The sequence below is a fragment of the Stenella coeruleoalba genome, assembly GCF_951394435.1.
Source record: "Stenella coeruleoalba genome assembly, chromosome: 19".
In the NCBI taxonomy this organism is placed as follows: Eukaryota; Metazoa; Chordata; class Mammalia; order Artiodactyla; family Delphinidae; genus Stenella; species Stenella coeruleoalba.
Window position 1 is genome coordinate 13,669,222 of NC_137165.1, and position 16,656 is coordinate 13,685,877.

Genomic DNA, 16,656 nt, shown 5'->3' on the forward strand with positions numbered 1-16,656 from the left:
AAGAGTGTCCTTTCTGGACCTGATTTTGGGGTAAATCGAACCAAGTTGCTGTCCCTGCTCCTCCTGCCAAAGGCCCAGATTCTTAACCAGGTGCTTTGAGCTTGTCCCAATCCCCCCCCCCCCCAGAGATTCAGATCAGTACAGTATGGTGGCCCGGCCCGTGGACAGCTGGGGAATTCTGTTGCTGGAATGTGGAACGACGGGACCTCCAACCTCTTGAAACTCCTTGTTTGTTTTTCCTCTCCTCTCCTGTGACCTTCTCCCCATTCCCAAACCTGAGAGCGAGGAAGGGGCTGGAACTGGGCTCTGCAAAGACCACAGCCCCTGCCTGCTGCCTCCCTCCCCCGCCCTTGGTGGCGACTCGACTCTCATCCCTGCCTCCCCAGGTGAACGTGGGGCTGCTTGTCCTGAGCATGCTGGGCTTCTGCCTTCCCCTCTACCTCATCTGCTACCGGCGCCAGCTGGAAAGGCAGCTGCAGCAGAAGAGGGAAGACGACAAGCTTTTCCTCAAGCTCAACGGCTCGTCCAACCGGGAGGCTTTTGTGTAGCGCCCACCGCCTCGGAACTGTGGCGTCCCGCCCTTGCTTCAGTGACTCAGCGGTGTCCTCCCCACCCCAGAGGACCTCCACGCACCCCTAGGATCCTGTCCTGCACCATGTTGGAGTCCTCGCTCCCTCCCAGGGCCCTGGTCCTGCCTCGGAGCTCTGCGGCGGAAGGATGGGAGAGGGCCCGGTCAGGCGCTTCTCCTGCTGGAAGCAGAGGCGCTCTGGACTTCGCTCAGCCACCCTCGAGGGGCCCTGGAGCCTCGGGGCTCCGTGGTGCCTGCAGGAGCAGACAGGAGGACCCCGGGCAGGCAGGCCCTCTCCCCCCAGCGTGTCGAGATTCCGCCTCTTGCCAAAGCAGAGGAGTCTGCCGTCTACTGCCCACCACCTGCCCCTCGGCTGCATGTCCACCAGCCACGCCTGCTGAGGACAAAGGCTTGCACTGTCTGTACCCGCCTCGCCTGGCCCCTCACCTCCTCCCCCCGGCCAGTCTGAGCTGCCTGAGGAAGGAAGGACCCGCTTCCTGTTGTTGGTGCTAACTCCTTTGTGATTCCAGCCCCCTGTGGCCTGTCCTCCTGTTCGAGGCCTGTGGAGAAGGCCCCCTGGCTTAAAGCCTGGGGAGGGGATGGAGGGCTGGATGGTCACATGTGGCTCAGGAGCTGTGGTCAGGGCCGAGCAGCAGTCCCTTCCCTCCTCCCTGAGGGCCTGAGCCGGGGGCATGTCTCCACTGCCACCCTCTGTCCAGTCTGTGACCTGAAGGGAATTAAAGGGGCACCACACACAAACACACGCATGCGCGCGTGCGCGCGCGCACACGCACACACACACACACACACACGCACACACATACACACAGCTGTTTTCGTGGGGGTGGAAGTGAAGATGTGGCTGACAGACGTGGAGGTCCAGGCCCGGGTGGGAAGGTGGATTTGTGAGAGACCTAGGGGTGCGTGTGCATGTGGGTTGTGCGCGCGTGTCCTGTGCATGAGAGATGTGTGTGGGATGGGGGTGGGACGTGGGCGCTGGGGGTCTGCCCTTATCCTCCCGGAGACACCCCGGAGCCAGCCAGGCCCGCAGCAAGCCCAGCGCCCAGGAGCCAGCCCCGCTCAGGGTTGGGAGCTTGTCCCAGGCTGCAGGGCCACAGCGTCCCCTGCTGGCAGACTTTCCAAGGGCCCTGGAGCTGTTTATGCGGGCGAGGCCCCGTTTCCTCTGCCAGGCGGGCCTGGCTTGCCAACCCACCCACCTTGACTGCCCTCAGAAATGTGTCTGAGGCTTCCTGGGAGCTCTGAGAGGGGTGGGTTGATTTTTAGGTGAATTGTTTTGGTGGTTGGTTTTTTTTTCCCCCCTTTTAAGTTTTATCAGACTCCTTTTTATAAAGCAATAAATCCATTTTCCTCCTGGTAAGGGATGCCCCTTCTAGCATATCAGTTAATGACTACATGTGCCTGTTTTGAGCTTGAGAAGAAAAGGCAAGACAAGATTTTCTGCCCCAGTCGTACCCAGCGACTCACCGTCTCTCTGGGTGTGATTGCTGTCTCGGGAGGGGCAGTGGGCCAGGAAAAGACCTTCCTCCCCCGCCCCACCCCCAAACAAATGGGGCTTGTGCAGACACCTTAGAAGTGTGGCCATCCCCTCCTCTGCTGCTTATCCCAGCCCGACAGGCTAATCCTGACCCCCTTTCATCCCTGCTCAGACTTCCTGTCACCAGTCAACCATGCTGAGGGTTCCTCCTAAGTTCAGGACACAGGGTGACCCCAGGAGAGCCGCAGGCTCAAAGAGAGCAGAGGCGGGATGTGGCGGAGGAACGGGTGGCAACAGGAAGGGGCAGGGGCAGGCCCAGGCCCGAGCCCTTTGAATGCACGTAATCTCCCTAGGCTTCACCCACTCAGATACTCAAAAGCAAATATTTGTTTTAAACAGACTTTTTTTTAAAAAAAGAGAGAGCCTGAGATCAACATTTCCCAAAGCATTCCTCAGCATGCTCGTTCTGTGAGATGTTAAGGTCATTCTCATGTCTTAAGACAGCATTATAGTCAGATTCGGGAAATGTTGAGATAAGGTCAGATGAGCGGCACTGATGGGCTGTGCCTCTCCGGGGGGGGTGTGGTCTGTGACTAAGGGATGGCTTTAACCATCACAGCCGTCCTCCACATGGGGCCCAATGACCACGAGCAGCAGGAGCTCTCGGGTGCTGGTTAATAACAGCCTCTGGGCCTTGCCTCTGACCTAGAGGGAAACCGAAGTCTACACTTTGCTAAGCCCCACCTGGTGGTTCTGGCGCCCGCCCCCCCAACATTTGAGACCCACTGACAAAGGAGTGCAGTTTGGGGAAGCGCTGACTAGCAAGGGCCCTTCCAGCTGGGAGATATGTTGAGCTTGTACAGACATGGCCTGTGCTGTTCCCAGCAGTGCCCAGCCCAGCCAAAGTGGGAGCTGCGGCCTCTCTCTCTCACCCACCTGCAGGGTGTGTGCGCTTTGGGGGAAGAAGCAGGCATTAAGAAACCAGAGTTCAGGGTGGGAGATAGTCTAGAGCCAATAGTGCGTGGGGATTAGAGGCATGAAAATGGGAGCAGGGTACCAGATGGGTTGGGGACCACAGGTGCCCCCCCACTCCCTTGCCTGTCATTTTGCTCTGACTGTACAGGGTTGATGGGTTACATATTTTCCCATTACCATCACTGGATCACGCTAACAAGCCAGGAGTTCATACTACCCTCCCTAATTTACAGCTGGAAAAATTGAGGCCCAGGGAGGTGGAGTAACTTGCTCAAGGTGAGAGCCAGGACTCATATGTGGTTCTTATCCTTTAGGTCAGGACATTCCATTCAGAGCAGCAGCCCCAGGGGCCACCAGGCCTTGAGATCAGGGCGAAACTAAGGGAAGCAAACACAGGCGAGGTGTCTGTTTCTTGGAGCCAAGAGCTTCCTTGGAGAGAGTGGGGTGAGCTCTACTTAGTAGAGTCATCTTGGCCCTAGAGGCCGATGGTAGCTTGGGGGAGCAAGTTTCTGGTCGCCCCAACCCTTGGGAGGAGTGCCCTGGGGTGGAGCAGGGACCACATGGCCTCGGCCCTCTATCTTCGTCCTCCTCCTCCAGGCTTCTGGTGGGAAGGAGCTGGAAGTCGTGCCCAGCCCTGCGGGCTCAATCAGAGTGAAGAGCGCAGCCAGGCCGGGCTCAGGAGCACGGCCCCGAGCCCCGCTCCTCTCTAGCCTCCCTGTACTTGAGTCCAGGTGATCCTTTGTGGTTAGCTTCCTCCGAGCCCTCCTGGCCTCTGCCTGTGGCTCTCGCTACCTGGGCCTGTACTAGGGAAGGTTCCCACCCTCGTAAAGGCCATAGATGGGGCTGCAGGTTGTGAGTTCCGTTCTGTTTCTCTTTTTATTCCTCTATTACCCGGTGTCAGCCTGGTGAAAACTTCTCCTCAAGCCCTCCTTGTCCTGGCCCTGGGCTGTGCAGTGTGAGGAGGGCATCCCGCTGCCCTGGGCCCCAAGCACACTGAAAATGGGGAGCCATCCAGTATTGGGGGTACACGTGCAGGACTGTCCCAGACAGCGGCACAAAAAGCCCAGTGGAGTTTTCGATGCATTTGCACATCAGCCTGCATGAATTTAAACAGATACACACCACCGGGGGCAGGTGAGGCTGTGGACACCCTATGGTAAGGGGCTCCTGTCGGAGAACTCTGAGAAGTCTTCTCAGCAGAGTCAGGCTTCCGGGGCTGTTTAATACGGTGCATTCTCGTGGGCTCTGGGACAGTAAGGTGCCTTATCTGTGGGGTTAGGATTAGGAGCCCAGGACCCCCAAAGTGAAGGGATGGGTTTTCCACAGGCTGCAGCGCTCCCCTGGGGTGGGGGTGGGGTCAGGGTGAGCCGGAGGGCTCTGGAAGCCTGTCCCACCCAGGCCCTGCCTCATGCCGAGTCCTGGGGTGAGGACCTGGTGTCCGGAAGGAGGTGCAACGTCCCCCACGTGGGTGGCCCGCCGCAAAGCAGACCTCTCCCGCCGCTGGCACACAACCACCGCCTGGGCCCTTGGTCTCTGCAGGCAGCATGTCCAGCCCCGAAGTTAGTCTTTCTCAGCCTCCCAGGCAGATCCAAGACCAAACCAGGGCCTCTGGCTGCTCCCAGCCCCTCAACCCTTCCCAGAGCGAGACCATCTCCCTGTGCTGAGGAGGCTGTGAGGGAAGGGCAGAGGTCAGGGGCCCCACCACACATACCATCTCGTGACCTGAAGCAAGTCTTGAGCCTCCGTTTCCTCATCTGTAAAATGGCAATAATACTCTCCCCGGGAGGCTAGGTGGACATGGACGTCAAGCAGTCGCACATTGTTGCACCTGGCACTTCATAGGCACTTAACAAGCGATAGCGTTATTTTTATGACCCTGGAGGAATGCAGAGAGCACAGGGGATGAGGACCACCCACACCCACCCTCCCCCGCCCATATAACGGGACAGCCTTGTGGCCAAGTAAAGGAAGGGAGGTCTGTTTCTGCTGACCCCTACCCCTCTCAGAACCCCCTCTCTAAGCAAAAGCCTTAAGCAGTTGTCCCCTTGTTCACTTTTACGTTTTTCACATTTTGTTAAGAGACTTGGCCAAAGCTTCTCGAGCTAACCTCTAACGGGGGGATATCCGGGCACTCTTGACAGTTTCATGCTGAGGTGGGTGACTCAGAGCACGGCTTGTAGGCGGTACCTCCATGCCACCTCCTCGTGAAACTGGCTGTGCCTCTGTGTGTGTGTGTGCGTGTGTGCACACGTGTGTCGAAGTCTGAGGTGTGTTCCAGGCACGTCAGGTGGGAATGTGTTTGGAGGAGTGTGGGGGAGCTTGTCTGTGTGCCTGTCTACCTGGACGAAGAGGGAGAGGGTCTCACGTCGCTGAATCCCTTTTGGTGGCTGGAAGGGCCTAGGCAGGCCCCGTCCAAGGACCCAGCCCAGGCTCTCAGAGTGGTGCCTGAAGGGTTAGCATGTTCCTGTGTCAGCGAGGGTGAGTGCAGTGTCACTGACAGCTCAGGAGCTGAGCCTGACTCTTCCTGGCCCTTTGCTGTTTCTTGCACCTGGATTACTTCCTGACACACAGTAAGCACTTAATAAATGTCTGCCGAAAATGGCTAAGAACTGCTTCCTCCTCGGCCCCTGTGTCTCTTTCTAAGTCACTCATCCGCTTGCCACTTGTCTCTTGCCTGTCACTTGTCTGAGACGCGCTGCCTGACCCCCACTCTCCGCTACGTTGCACTCATTGCGGCCCAGCTTTGCTGGTGGGCCAGCTTTCAGCAGAGCTGGGGAAGGGACAGAGGAAGGAGCCTCTTGGGTGGGAAGCCCAAGGCTGCTGGGAATTCTGGTTCTAAGGTGGGCGCTCATCCTTGCCCCTTTTCTTTTGTCCTAAGTCAGTGGTCATGGGCACACCTGCTCCCCCTACAGGTTTCCCACGAAGCTGGCCACTGTCCTGCCAGGCCAGGGCCCTGGGTAGTAGCAGCAGAAAAGAAGAGCCACTGGGCTTCCCCAGAGAAGCCCTAAGGAGATCCCCACGGCCAGGGAGGGGAGAGGACGGCCTGTTTGTCTGAGGCCTGGCTCCTGAGCCTGCCGGGCAGAGGGGGCTTGAAGCCCAGGGGAGGGAGGAGGATGGCCTCGGGGGCCAGCTGGGGATGGGCGAGCAGCAGGCCCCCTGCATAGCAGGCAGAGCAGAGGTGCTGGATGGATGTGCATGAGGGCTTCTACTCCAGGATTGTGAGCTCACAAGCCGGGGCACTGCTACACCCCTTTGCTGTGTCCTTCATTTTCCCACTTTTGATGGAGACACTACGGGGAAATATTCCTCTAATATAAGTAGAGCCACAGCACAAGCTCTGTGATGACACGGGGGCAGCTAGACCTTGAGCTCTCTGCCAGACAAGAGGACTTGGTGGGCACCATGGGGACCTGGAAGCCACAGCTCCATCTAAGGACAGGCTTGACACAGCTGCAACCAATTAAGGCCCTGTGTGAGCGAGCCAGGTGTTGCCCGATCTTCTGATTTTTACAAGAGAAGCTGGGAGTCCCGAGTTTTATAGAAAATATCCCTATTTTCAGATGCTGGCTCAAAAAAACTTTTTTTTTAAATACCACAGCTGCTCCAGTAGCTTTTCACGGTGTGCAGGCCAGAGTCGGGGAGTGGAGGGTAGAGGTAAGGCCCCGCCCCACAGCTGTTTCCTCCGCCTGGGCAGACGCTATGCATGTCTGAACTGCAGCCCCACTCAGGCTGGGACCATTCTCTTTTGTCTCCCCCAGCCTGGCGCGTAATGAATGCTGTTACGTAAGCAAGTGGTTACTCATTCTAGTCTAGCTTCCTGAGTGACCCCCAGTCCCTGTTTAGGGACAGTGAATCATCAGGGCCAGCACGGGGCAGAGCCAGCTAACCTCAGAGGCCCGAGTCCCTGCCCACGGGCTGGCCGAGGCACTCCTCTGGCCAGGGGGAAAAGCCAGGCAGCCAGGGTCACGCTTTGTCTGCTCTTCTGTCTGTCTGTCTGTCTCCCCACTAGAACGAATGCCCCCTGAGCGCTGGTACGTGCACTGCCTTGGTCACCATGATACCTCCAGTACCTCAAAACGTGCCTAGCATGGAACAGCTGCTCAATAAATATTTGGAGGATGAAACTTAAAAAGAGAGAGGGAGAGAAATAAACCAAAAAGAGGCTGAAACTGACAGACAGAGGCTGGGAGAAGAGCATGCTCTCAGCAGCCAGGAAGGGACAGAACAGAAGATGGAAACAGTGAAATGCAGTCTCTCTGAGATACACAGAGATGGGTTACAGGTGTGGCTGTGACGAGGCAGTAACAAGGGCCAGCCAGCCAGGAGCAAGCGCGGGGGTGGTCCAGAGCAGTGAGTTGCACAGACAGCGAGACAAAGGGGAGAGAGAGACAGTCCAAGACAGAACAGAGAGAGCAGACGGCAGTGATGGGGAGAGACAGAGGGAAACACGGAGGGAGGTGAGACAGGAAGAGAGGTAAAGAGAGACAGAGAAACACAGAGAGATGGAGAGGGGAGAGATAACAAGAGAGATTAAAGAGAGAGAAAGCGAGAGGACAGACAGAGTTACAGAGGAACAGAAAGAGAGAGAGACAGAGGGAGCACAGAGAGAGAACAAAAATAAAGAGATAGACAGGGAGAGACAGAAAGAGATACAGAGAGACTTCTTTTTTTTTTTTTTTTTTGGCCAAGTCAACATTTTATTAAAAAACACACAAACACGTACACAATGGTAACAACAGGAAAGGAGCCAAGATCTCCTATTTGGGGACAGGCTGACCGCATGGTGCTCCCATAGGCCTCACTTTAAGAAAGAAGGTGACTTCAAGACCAGATTTCCAAGAGAGATAAATTAGGAGGTGGCTGTGTTTTCACAAGAGGTGAGATAAAGAGAGATCGACAGAAAGAGAAACAGTCATACCAAGAGATGGAGAGGAGAGACAGAAGGGGGGCTAGCTAGAGAGATGGAGAGAAGGTGGGTACAAAGAGGGAGAGAGGGAGAGAGACAAAGAGGGAGAGAGGGAGAGAGACAAAGAAAGAGAGGCATGCGAGACAGAAAGATCGCTGTGACACTGGAGAGTCACGTCCTTCTTGCCTGTTCAGCCCGGAGCACGTAGAAGTAGCCTCGAGGGGCAGTAGTGTCCATCCCTCCTTCCTCACAGCATCCTTTCCTCCAGAATGATAATACAGAAATGTGGCATGTCCTGCATGAAATTATTTGATGCACATTGCCTCATCTACGATGCCCAGCAATCCCACATGGTAGCCACTACCATCGTCCCCATTTTACAAATGAAGGAGCTGAGGCTCAGAGCGGTTAAGGAACCTGCACAAGGTCACACAGTGGGAAGTGGTAGGGCTGGGACTCCAGAGCATCAGGCACCAGGGGGTCCGTTCCCACAGCGGGACTGTTGACTCGCAGTGGGGCACCCTCGAGAGTGCTGTGGCCCCTCATGTAAGGCCTCTTTTTCTTTCTTCCTTTCTTTCTTTCTTCCTTTCTTTCTTTCTTTCTTTCTTCCTTCCTTCCTTCCTTCCTTCCTTTCTTTCTTTATGGCTTCTCTGGCTGCGGAGCACGGGCTCTAGGTGCACGGGCTTCAGTAGTTGTGACTCGTGGGCTCTAGAGCACAGGCTCAGTAGTTGTGGCGCTCAGGCTTAGTTGCTCCGTGGCATGTGGGATCTTCCCGGACCAGGGCTCGAACCCGTGTCCCCTGCATTGGCAGGCAGATTCTTAACCACTGTGCCACGAGGGAAGCCCCAGGCCTAACTCTTATGCACACCTGAAGCAAAGCTTGCTAGAGTGAGAGATGTAAGAAACAGAGCAACTGAAAATAAAATGTGAAGGGAAAAAAAAATGCAGACTTGTTCAGATACTGATCGTATCTAAAATAAACTACAGAATTACATTTTTTAGACAATTAGGGAAATCTGAACTTGGTATGAGATATCAAGAAATTATTAATTTTGTTCAGTATGATCATGGCATTGTGGATTCATAAGAAAATATCCATATTTCTAGAATGCACACGGAAACATGGAGGGCAGAGATGACATGATGTCTGAGATCTGCTTTAAAATGTTTCAGAAAAGAGATGAAGCAAGTGTGGCAAAATCTCGCTAACAGTTGATTCTGGATGACGAGGAGTGGGGATTCCTTAAGGCCAGATCTTGAACTTGGCACTCAAGTTCCCACACTCCGTCCTTCCTGTGTGTGTGTCCACCACATGAACCACTCATGCTCTGACCAGGGGCTCTACCCTGGTCTCCCCACCCCGCAAATTCCACCCACATAGAACCCTGCCTCTGCCCCTTTGCATATGTTCCTTTCCCTCCGAAGATGCCATTTCCCTTTTCTAGCCAAATCTGTCTCAAATCCCCCTTGTCCCCAGATACTTCCTACACCTTTTCAGCCCAGGAGGCCTCTCCTTGGACCCTTTCCAGCACTGTTCTTTGTGTCGCACATGGTCACCTTTACGGCCAGCTACCTCAGTCACTAGGTACCGTTTTCTGTGAGTGCAAGGCCTCCTCTCCATGAGCTCCTCCAGATGGAGGCTGTTTCTCGGGTATTTTAATGACTGTTTTGCTTTTTACTTCCCCCAGTGCCCTGCATGGCCCTCCAAGCTCCCTCATCTCAGCTCATTCAGGTGTCTGTCTAAACATGGCCTCTTTTTTTTTTTTTTTAATATTTATTTGGCTGCACTGGGTCTTAGTTGCGGCATGTGGGATCTAGTTCCCTGACCAGGGATCGAACCCAGGCCCCATGCAGTGGGAGTGCAGAGTGTCAGCCACCGAACCACCAGGGAAGTCCCGTGGCCTCTTCTTTTTGGCCGAAACTCATGGCTTGTACCATCTTATTTCCCCCACAAGGGACTGAACCCGGCCCCCAGGCCCCCAGCAGTGAAAGCCTCGAGTCCTAACCACTGGACTGCCAGGGAATTCCCAAAACATGGCCTCTTAGCGTCTTTCTTGACCACCCAACTAATACCACCGGCACTGGCCCCAGTCACCCTGTTCAGCCTCTTCATAACATTCATCTCTACTTGAAGTTATTTCTGCATTTGTTTATATTCTGCCTCGCCCCACCGAACAAGGGAAGGACCTTGTTTTTCTTGGTCACCCCTATATCCTGAGCGCCTAGAGAAAGGCCCAGGACAGGGCAAGGAGTTCAATCAATATTTTATGGAGTGAATGCGTAGATATAGCTTTCCCAGCTACACTGCAAGCTCCAGGCGGCAGGGTTTGATTACCTCCTGGAGAGAGCCAGCACACGGCAATTGTTAAATAATGATTTACTGTATTGGGACTTCCCTGGTGGCGCAGTGGTTAAGAATCCACCTGCCAACACAGGGGACACAGGTTCGATCCCTGATCCCGGAAGATCCCACATGCCGCAGAGCAACTAAGCCCGTGTGCCACAACTACTGAACCTGTGCTCTAGAGCCCGCGAGCCACAACTATTGAAGCCCGTGCACAACAACTACTGAAGCCTGTGCACCTAGAGCCCGTGCTCCGCAACAGGAGAAGCCACTGCAATGAGAAGCCCGTGCATTGCAACAAAGAGTAGCCCCCTCTCACCACAACTAGAGAAAGCCCAGGCACAGCAACGAAGACCCAACACAGCCAAAAATAAATAAATTAAAAAAAAAAAAGATTTACTGTATTGATATTACGTAGGAGAAAAATCCTATTCTGGGAGGTCAGGGGACCAGGGTCCAGGCTGCTCACTTGATCTTGGACTTTGGGTCCTAATGTCGCCTCTCTTGGTCTTTCCCCGAGGGCGTTGGGCTTGGATTTCTGGGGCAATCCATACTCCAACTCTAGGATTTGATGGCCAACATGTGCAATATTCAGGGCTGTCCTGGGGCGCCAGTTATAGCTTGACGGCAATATAGCCACCTGCTCCATCCTCCTTTCCCAAATTTCTATCTTGTGCAGCCCACTCACGATCACCTCGGTGCCCCTTGAGTCCATCACTGGAGTTCATGTGCCCAACGCACAGTGAGGCCAAACCGTGGAGTCTGGAGCAGAGAAAGGTTTATTGCAGGACCAAGCAAGGAGAACAGGTGGCTCATGCTCAAAAACCCAGAACTCCCCAATGGTTTTCAGGGAAAACTTTTTATAGGCAAAATTTGCGGTGAGGGCTGCGGGGTGTGTGACTTTCTTTTGACTGGTTGGTGGTGAGGTAACAGGGTGGTGTTCAGGAATCTTGTGCCCAGGCTGAAGTTAGCATCCTCCAGCTGGGTGCGGGCCTTAGTTCCAGCAGAATATCAAAGAAATTGTTATGTATTCTGCTCCTCCTTTGTTTCTGTACTCCCTCCCTTCCCTGGATAGCAACTGTTTGAATATGCCCTTCAGAACTCAGGGAAGGTCATGGAGGCTGAGTGACGCCTATTTCTTACAAACTGGAAATGAGGGACACAGAAAGGATTTGTACCTGGGAGGGCCCCACAGGGTCCTGCTCCGTTTCAGCCATTGTCTTCCCCTGTGCAAATCTGCCTTCCCTGTGTTTTCCTGAAGGAGTGCCGTCCACCCAGTCTCCCAGGCTAGAAACCCGGGAAGTTTTTGCTCTTCCCTTCTCGCTCTCACTCTCTCAGCCAATTAGTCAATAAGTCTTGCTGATTTTACCTGAGTTGCTCCTAAATCCATGTCTCCCTCTCTCTCTCTCTCTCTCTCTCTTTTAATATTTATCTATTTATTTTATTTTTGGCTGCGTTGGGTCTTCGTTGCTGCACACGGGCTTTCTCTTGTTGCCAAGAGCGGGGGCTACTCTTTGTTGCAATGTGCGGGCTTCTCATTGCGGTGGTTTCTCTTGTTGTGGAGCACGGGCTCTAGGTGCGTGGGCTTCAGTAGCTGTGGTGCATGAGCTTAGTTGCTCCACGGCATGTGGGATCTTCCCGGACCAGGGATTGAACCCTTGTCCCCTGCATTGGCAGGCGGATTCTTAACCACTGTGCCACGAGGGAAGTCCTCCATCTCTCTTTTTTTTCCCCCCTTATCCCACCACTGTCCTAGTCCAACTCTGCCTGGACTTCTGCAGAGGCCTCCTCACCAGTCTCCCTGCCTCTGCTCTGTTTCCCTCAGTCCCCTTTTCACTCAGCTCTTAGAGTGAGCCTTCAAACGCCAGAGCTGCATAAAAAACCGTAGATGCCAGCCCATGCCCTGAGGATGGACTACAAACACCTTATCACCCCCAGGAGCTGCATACTCTGGCCCCAACCCTCTCCCCACTCCCATCTCCTACAGCTCCTCAGCCCCCAAGCTTTATGTCCCAGTCACCTCTCTCAGTTCCCCTAGAGCACATGCTGGCCCTCTGCGCCCCAGCCTTTGCATTAACTCTGCCTGATACCTCTTCCCCTCCCAGCCCCCTGAAGAGCTCAGCTTAGAACCTCTTCCTCCAGAATGCCTTTGCTGACTACACTTCCCGGGTGTAATGCCACCAAACCTGTGTTTCACCTCTCACAGTCCTTTTCATCCTAACAGCCTAGCTGTCCCTCCACCTAGACCCCCCACTTGACCTTGAGCTCCCTCAGGGCTAGATGGTATCTGACTTGCTCACTCAACAAAAGCACAGATTTTTTTTTCATTTTTTTCTGACTTTATTGAATATTTCACAAATATTGATATAATTGTATATATTTAAAGTCTACAATGAGATGAATATATATATACATACACACACACACACTCATGGAATAAAATGGAACAATTACCAAGATCAAAATAATTAACACATCCATTACCTCACATAGGTAGCTCCTTTTTTTTCATCTTTTTGTGATGATAATTTTTTTAACATCTTTATTGGAGTATAATTGCTTTACAATGTTGCATTAGTTTCTGCTGTATAACAAAGTGAATCAGCTATATGTATACATATATCCCCATATCCCCTCCCTCTTGTGTCTCCCTCTTCTGGTTTTCTCAGGGTATATGCCCAGTAGTGGGATTGCTGGGTCCTATGGTAGTTCTATTTTTAGTTTGTTAAGGAACCTCCATACTGTTCTCCATAGTGGCTGTATCAGTTTACATTCCCACCAACAGAAAAGCACAGAATTTGATACACAGCAGGCACTTAGCAAATACTTTTTGGATGAAAGACATTACACTAAGGACTTCCTTGGTGGCACAGTGGTTAAGAATCCGCCTGCCAACGCAGGGGACACGGGTTTGAGCCCTGGTCCAGGAAGATCCCACACACCGTGGAGCAACTAAGCCCACGAGCCACAACTACTGAGCCCTCATGCCACAACTACTGAAGCCTGCGTGCCTAGAGCCCTAGAGCTCCACAATAAGAGAAGCCACTGCAATGAGAAGCCAGTGCACCACAACGAAGAGTAGCCCCTGCTCGCCGCAATTAGGGAAAGCCCGCACGCAGCAACGAAGAGCCCATGCAGCCAAAAAATAAAATAAATAAATAAAATGAATTAAAAAAAAAAAAGAAAGACATTACACTAAGATATTAAGGTGAAAATCTCTGCCCCATCACATGCTAGCTTTGGACTTGAGCAAGTCTCTCTCTCTCTCTCTTTTTTTTTTTTTCTTGAGCAAGTCTCTTAAGCTCTGCCTCCTCCTCACCTGTCACTGTGGACAGTAATAATACATTTCTGGTAGAGCTGTTGTAAGGAGTCAAGCCCTTGGAAGAGCACGTGCACGTAAACTTAGCCATTATTATTTTTTGACACAACCTCTTCCTAGATCTCAAACCACACCACCGGGGAGGCCCAGCCGTACTGGGACATCTGTTCCGCCTGCAGATAATCAGTCACCCCTAGGACCCTGCAGCACACCTCGGTGTCGGCCCCACCTACTGCCCGGGTCTTGCGCACGCCTGGGACCCACCTCGGCCGCGGATATCAGCGCCGCGGCCCACTTAAGGACGGGAGGGGGCGGGCCCGGGAAGGCTCTGCCTCCGCGCTTAGGTCAGCGCGCAGCGCTGCGCGTGACGCTCTGGTTGCCGCAGAGACGCCCCGCCCCCGCGCGGCGCTGCGGAACTGGAGCTCCGGGCGGCGTCGGCAGCGGCGCGGAAGGCGGCGAGGCAGGGGCGGCAGGAGCCGGCGCGGCGACCGCAGCGAGAGCGGCGGGGACAGAGCAGACAACAACGAAGGCGCACAGGCAGCCGGGCCGGGCCACGGGGAGAGCGGACGCCGGGAAGCGGGCGGGAGGCTGGGCGGGCAGCGGGCAGCCGCCGAGCCGCGAAGCGACATGGTGCTGCTCAAGGAGTAGTGAGTGTCCAGCCGGCCGTGCGGAAGCGAGGAGGGAGGGAGAGTCGAGGATGACGAGCAGGGAGGGTGATGGCCTGGCGGAGGACGGACGGGGCCCGACGGGATGGAGAGCGCTGGATGGGCGGCCCAGCAGGGGCTGAGGGGACAGCGAGGGCCGGACAGGGCCCGAGGTGGGCCGAACGGGGATAAAGCGGGAGGGACAGCACCTGAGGTGGGGCCCAAGGGGCAGTGAGGGCCGAAGAGGCCTCAGGAGAGGCTGAGGGGACAAAGAGGGCCGGGCAGGCCTGAGATGAGGTCAAGGGGACAGTGAGAGCCGGACAGGGCATGAGGAGGGGCTGAGGGGATCGAGGGTGCTGGATGAGATGTGCGGTGGTCCTAGAGTGGAGGCTAAGGGAGGAAGGGGCCAGCCAGAGCTGCAGGACTGGCTGAGAGGACCCACCGGAGAGGGAGGAGTTGTCTGAGTGGCTGAGGAACGGTTAGACAAGGGCAGACAGGGCTGGGGAGCCGGGGAGCCAGCCAGAGTGGAGAGGGGTTTGGGGCTGAACAATACCAAGGGGCCCTGGGAGATCAGATAAGACAGCTTCAAGAATGGAGTTGGGATGATGGGGCCGAGTGTTGAGGGCAACCTGGGGTGTGAGGAGTGGCTGCCTTAGGCATCAGGGGAAGGATTGTGATAAGTAGACACAGGAAAAGGACTAGGGAGTCAGCGTCAGGCTGAGCGACAGGGGAAGGGTATAAGGAGATAGCAGAGGGGACAGATGGTGTGACATGGTGCCCACGTGGTGGGGGCAGAGGACGAGGTATTTGGGAAAAAAGGCTTAGGATGATTGCTTGGGACTTGGAGACACTTGGGTGAGGAGTCCAAAAAATATTGGGCAGGGGCTGAAGTGATATGAGGGAGTTATGGTGATGGAGAGAGCTAGGATGTTAGAAAGGGAGGAGAACAGTTTGGAAAAAGAGTATGTTTTTGAGTAAATATACATGTTATTGGAGTTGGGGTGGGGGACAGGGCCAACGTGTCTCTGGGGGATTCTCAGTCTTGGTGCAAAGAGATGGGGAAATTGCTCTGAGGCATTGATATTTTCATAAAGCCATTGACTGAGGAAAAATGGTGAAGAGTGAGGGAGTTTCTGAGTAGTTAATGGGCGGTGGAGATGAGTGACTTCTGGTAGGAGTTGCAGGGAGATGGGCTTGCTCGTGAAATCCACGGGACTGGATGACAGGTGGGGATGTTCGGATTGCTAATCTTTCAAATATGAGATGACCCATTCCTGAAGCTCATGGTTCCAAGTAAACATCTTAGGACTTTTTTTTTTCTTCTTCAAAGAGGAAAGATTGGGGGTGGGGGGAGAGGAGAGATCGGATGTGTATGTGCAGAACTTTCAGTGAAACTGTGCTTCCCTGGAGGGGAGGGCAAGTGGGCAGCATTCGGCCAGAAGCCCAGAAGGTCCGGAAGTGGGAGGTGTCCGGGTAGAGAGCATCTGGTGGAATTCACTTGGTAGCCAGGCAGGTGTGCTGAGAGCTGTTTCCATTTTGTCAGTGAAGGGACTTTGTCCCGTCCCATCTGGTTTGCTCCTTGGAGGTGTTTAGGACTTTTGGACATAGTGTGGAGCTTTGGATAGCAAAGGGAAGAGACCCAGGTGTCATCCCAGCTTGACACCTCATCTGAAGAGTGTTATTTCAAAGCCCCTCCACCTCTATTTCTTTCTTTTTTTTTTTGCCACACTGAGCGGCATGCGGGATCTTAGTTCCCCGACCAGGGATCAGACCCATGCCCCCTGCAGTAGAAGCGCGGAGTCTTAACCACTGGACCGCCAGGAAGTCCCCCCACTTCTATTTCTTGACATCCGATCTGATGCTGATCCAGCCAGAGTACAGAGTTTTGTGTGGTGAGGAGGAAGAATCTTGGGAGTACAACAAGAGGAGGGCATGGTGCACTTTGGATTTTAATCTTGACTGTACAGATGACAGACTTTTCCCATTCTCCTGATTCTTTTTTTTCTATTCCCAGTTGAATCCTAGAATCTGTAGAAACCTGTAGGTTTTGTAAAGAGGGTCAGGCAGGGAAAGGAAGGGACCTTCAGAAAAGCTCTGAGTGAGTTTTGAAGAGAGGTCCTCCCTTCTCAGTCTTTGTTCTCCACCCCTTGAAGCCTGCCAGGGAAAGGTCCAAGGTGCCAGGTGTGCAGAGCCTGCCTGGCATCTGCGTTTCCTTTCTGCCCAACTTGTGCCCTGTGTGTGCTTGGGCATGTGTGTGCACCCCTGGGTGGGGGACCAAGAGGGGGGCATCGGAGACACCTGGCTGTGGCTGCAGCGCTGCAGCTCTGGAGAGTGCAAGTGAAGGTCACACTGAAGTGAGCACAGCTCCAGGCCCAGCCCCGCACTGCCTCTGTGGCCCTGTCCTT

The 16,656-nt window shown here is 54.2% G+C and overlaps 2 protein-coding genes across 5 annotated transcripts in view; both read left to right on the forward strand.

Annotated features, from left to right (window-relative positions):
* SLC43A2 (solute carrier family 43 member 2) overlaps nucleotides 1-4,632 on the forward strand; it is a 41,428-nt gene extending 36,796 nt beyond the window's left edge. For all 4 annotated transcript variants that reach the window (XM_079904819.1, XM_079904818.1, XM_079904820.1 and 1 more), the window contains one exon: nucleotides 387-4,632. In XM_079904819.1, coding sequence (XP_079760945.1) covers nucleotides 387-548 — 162 coding nt within the window. In that variant the 3' untranslated portion in view covers nucleotides 549-4,632. The remainder of the gene's footprint in view (nucleotides 1-386) is intronic.
* A 9,271-nt stretch (nucleotides 4,633-13,903) lies between these two features.
* Nucleotides 13,904-16,656, forward strand: part of PITPNA (phosphatidylinositol transfer protein alpha) — a 41,899-nt gene continuing 39,146 nt past the window's right edge. The window contains exon 1 of the mRNA XM_079904823.1: nucleotides 13,904-14,254. Coding sequence (XP_079760949.1) covers nucleotides 14,235-14,254 — 20 coding nt within the window. The 5' untranslated portion in view covers nucleotides 13,904-14,234. The remainder of the gene's footprint in view (nucleotides 14,255-16,656) is intronic.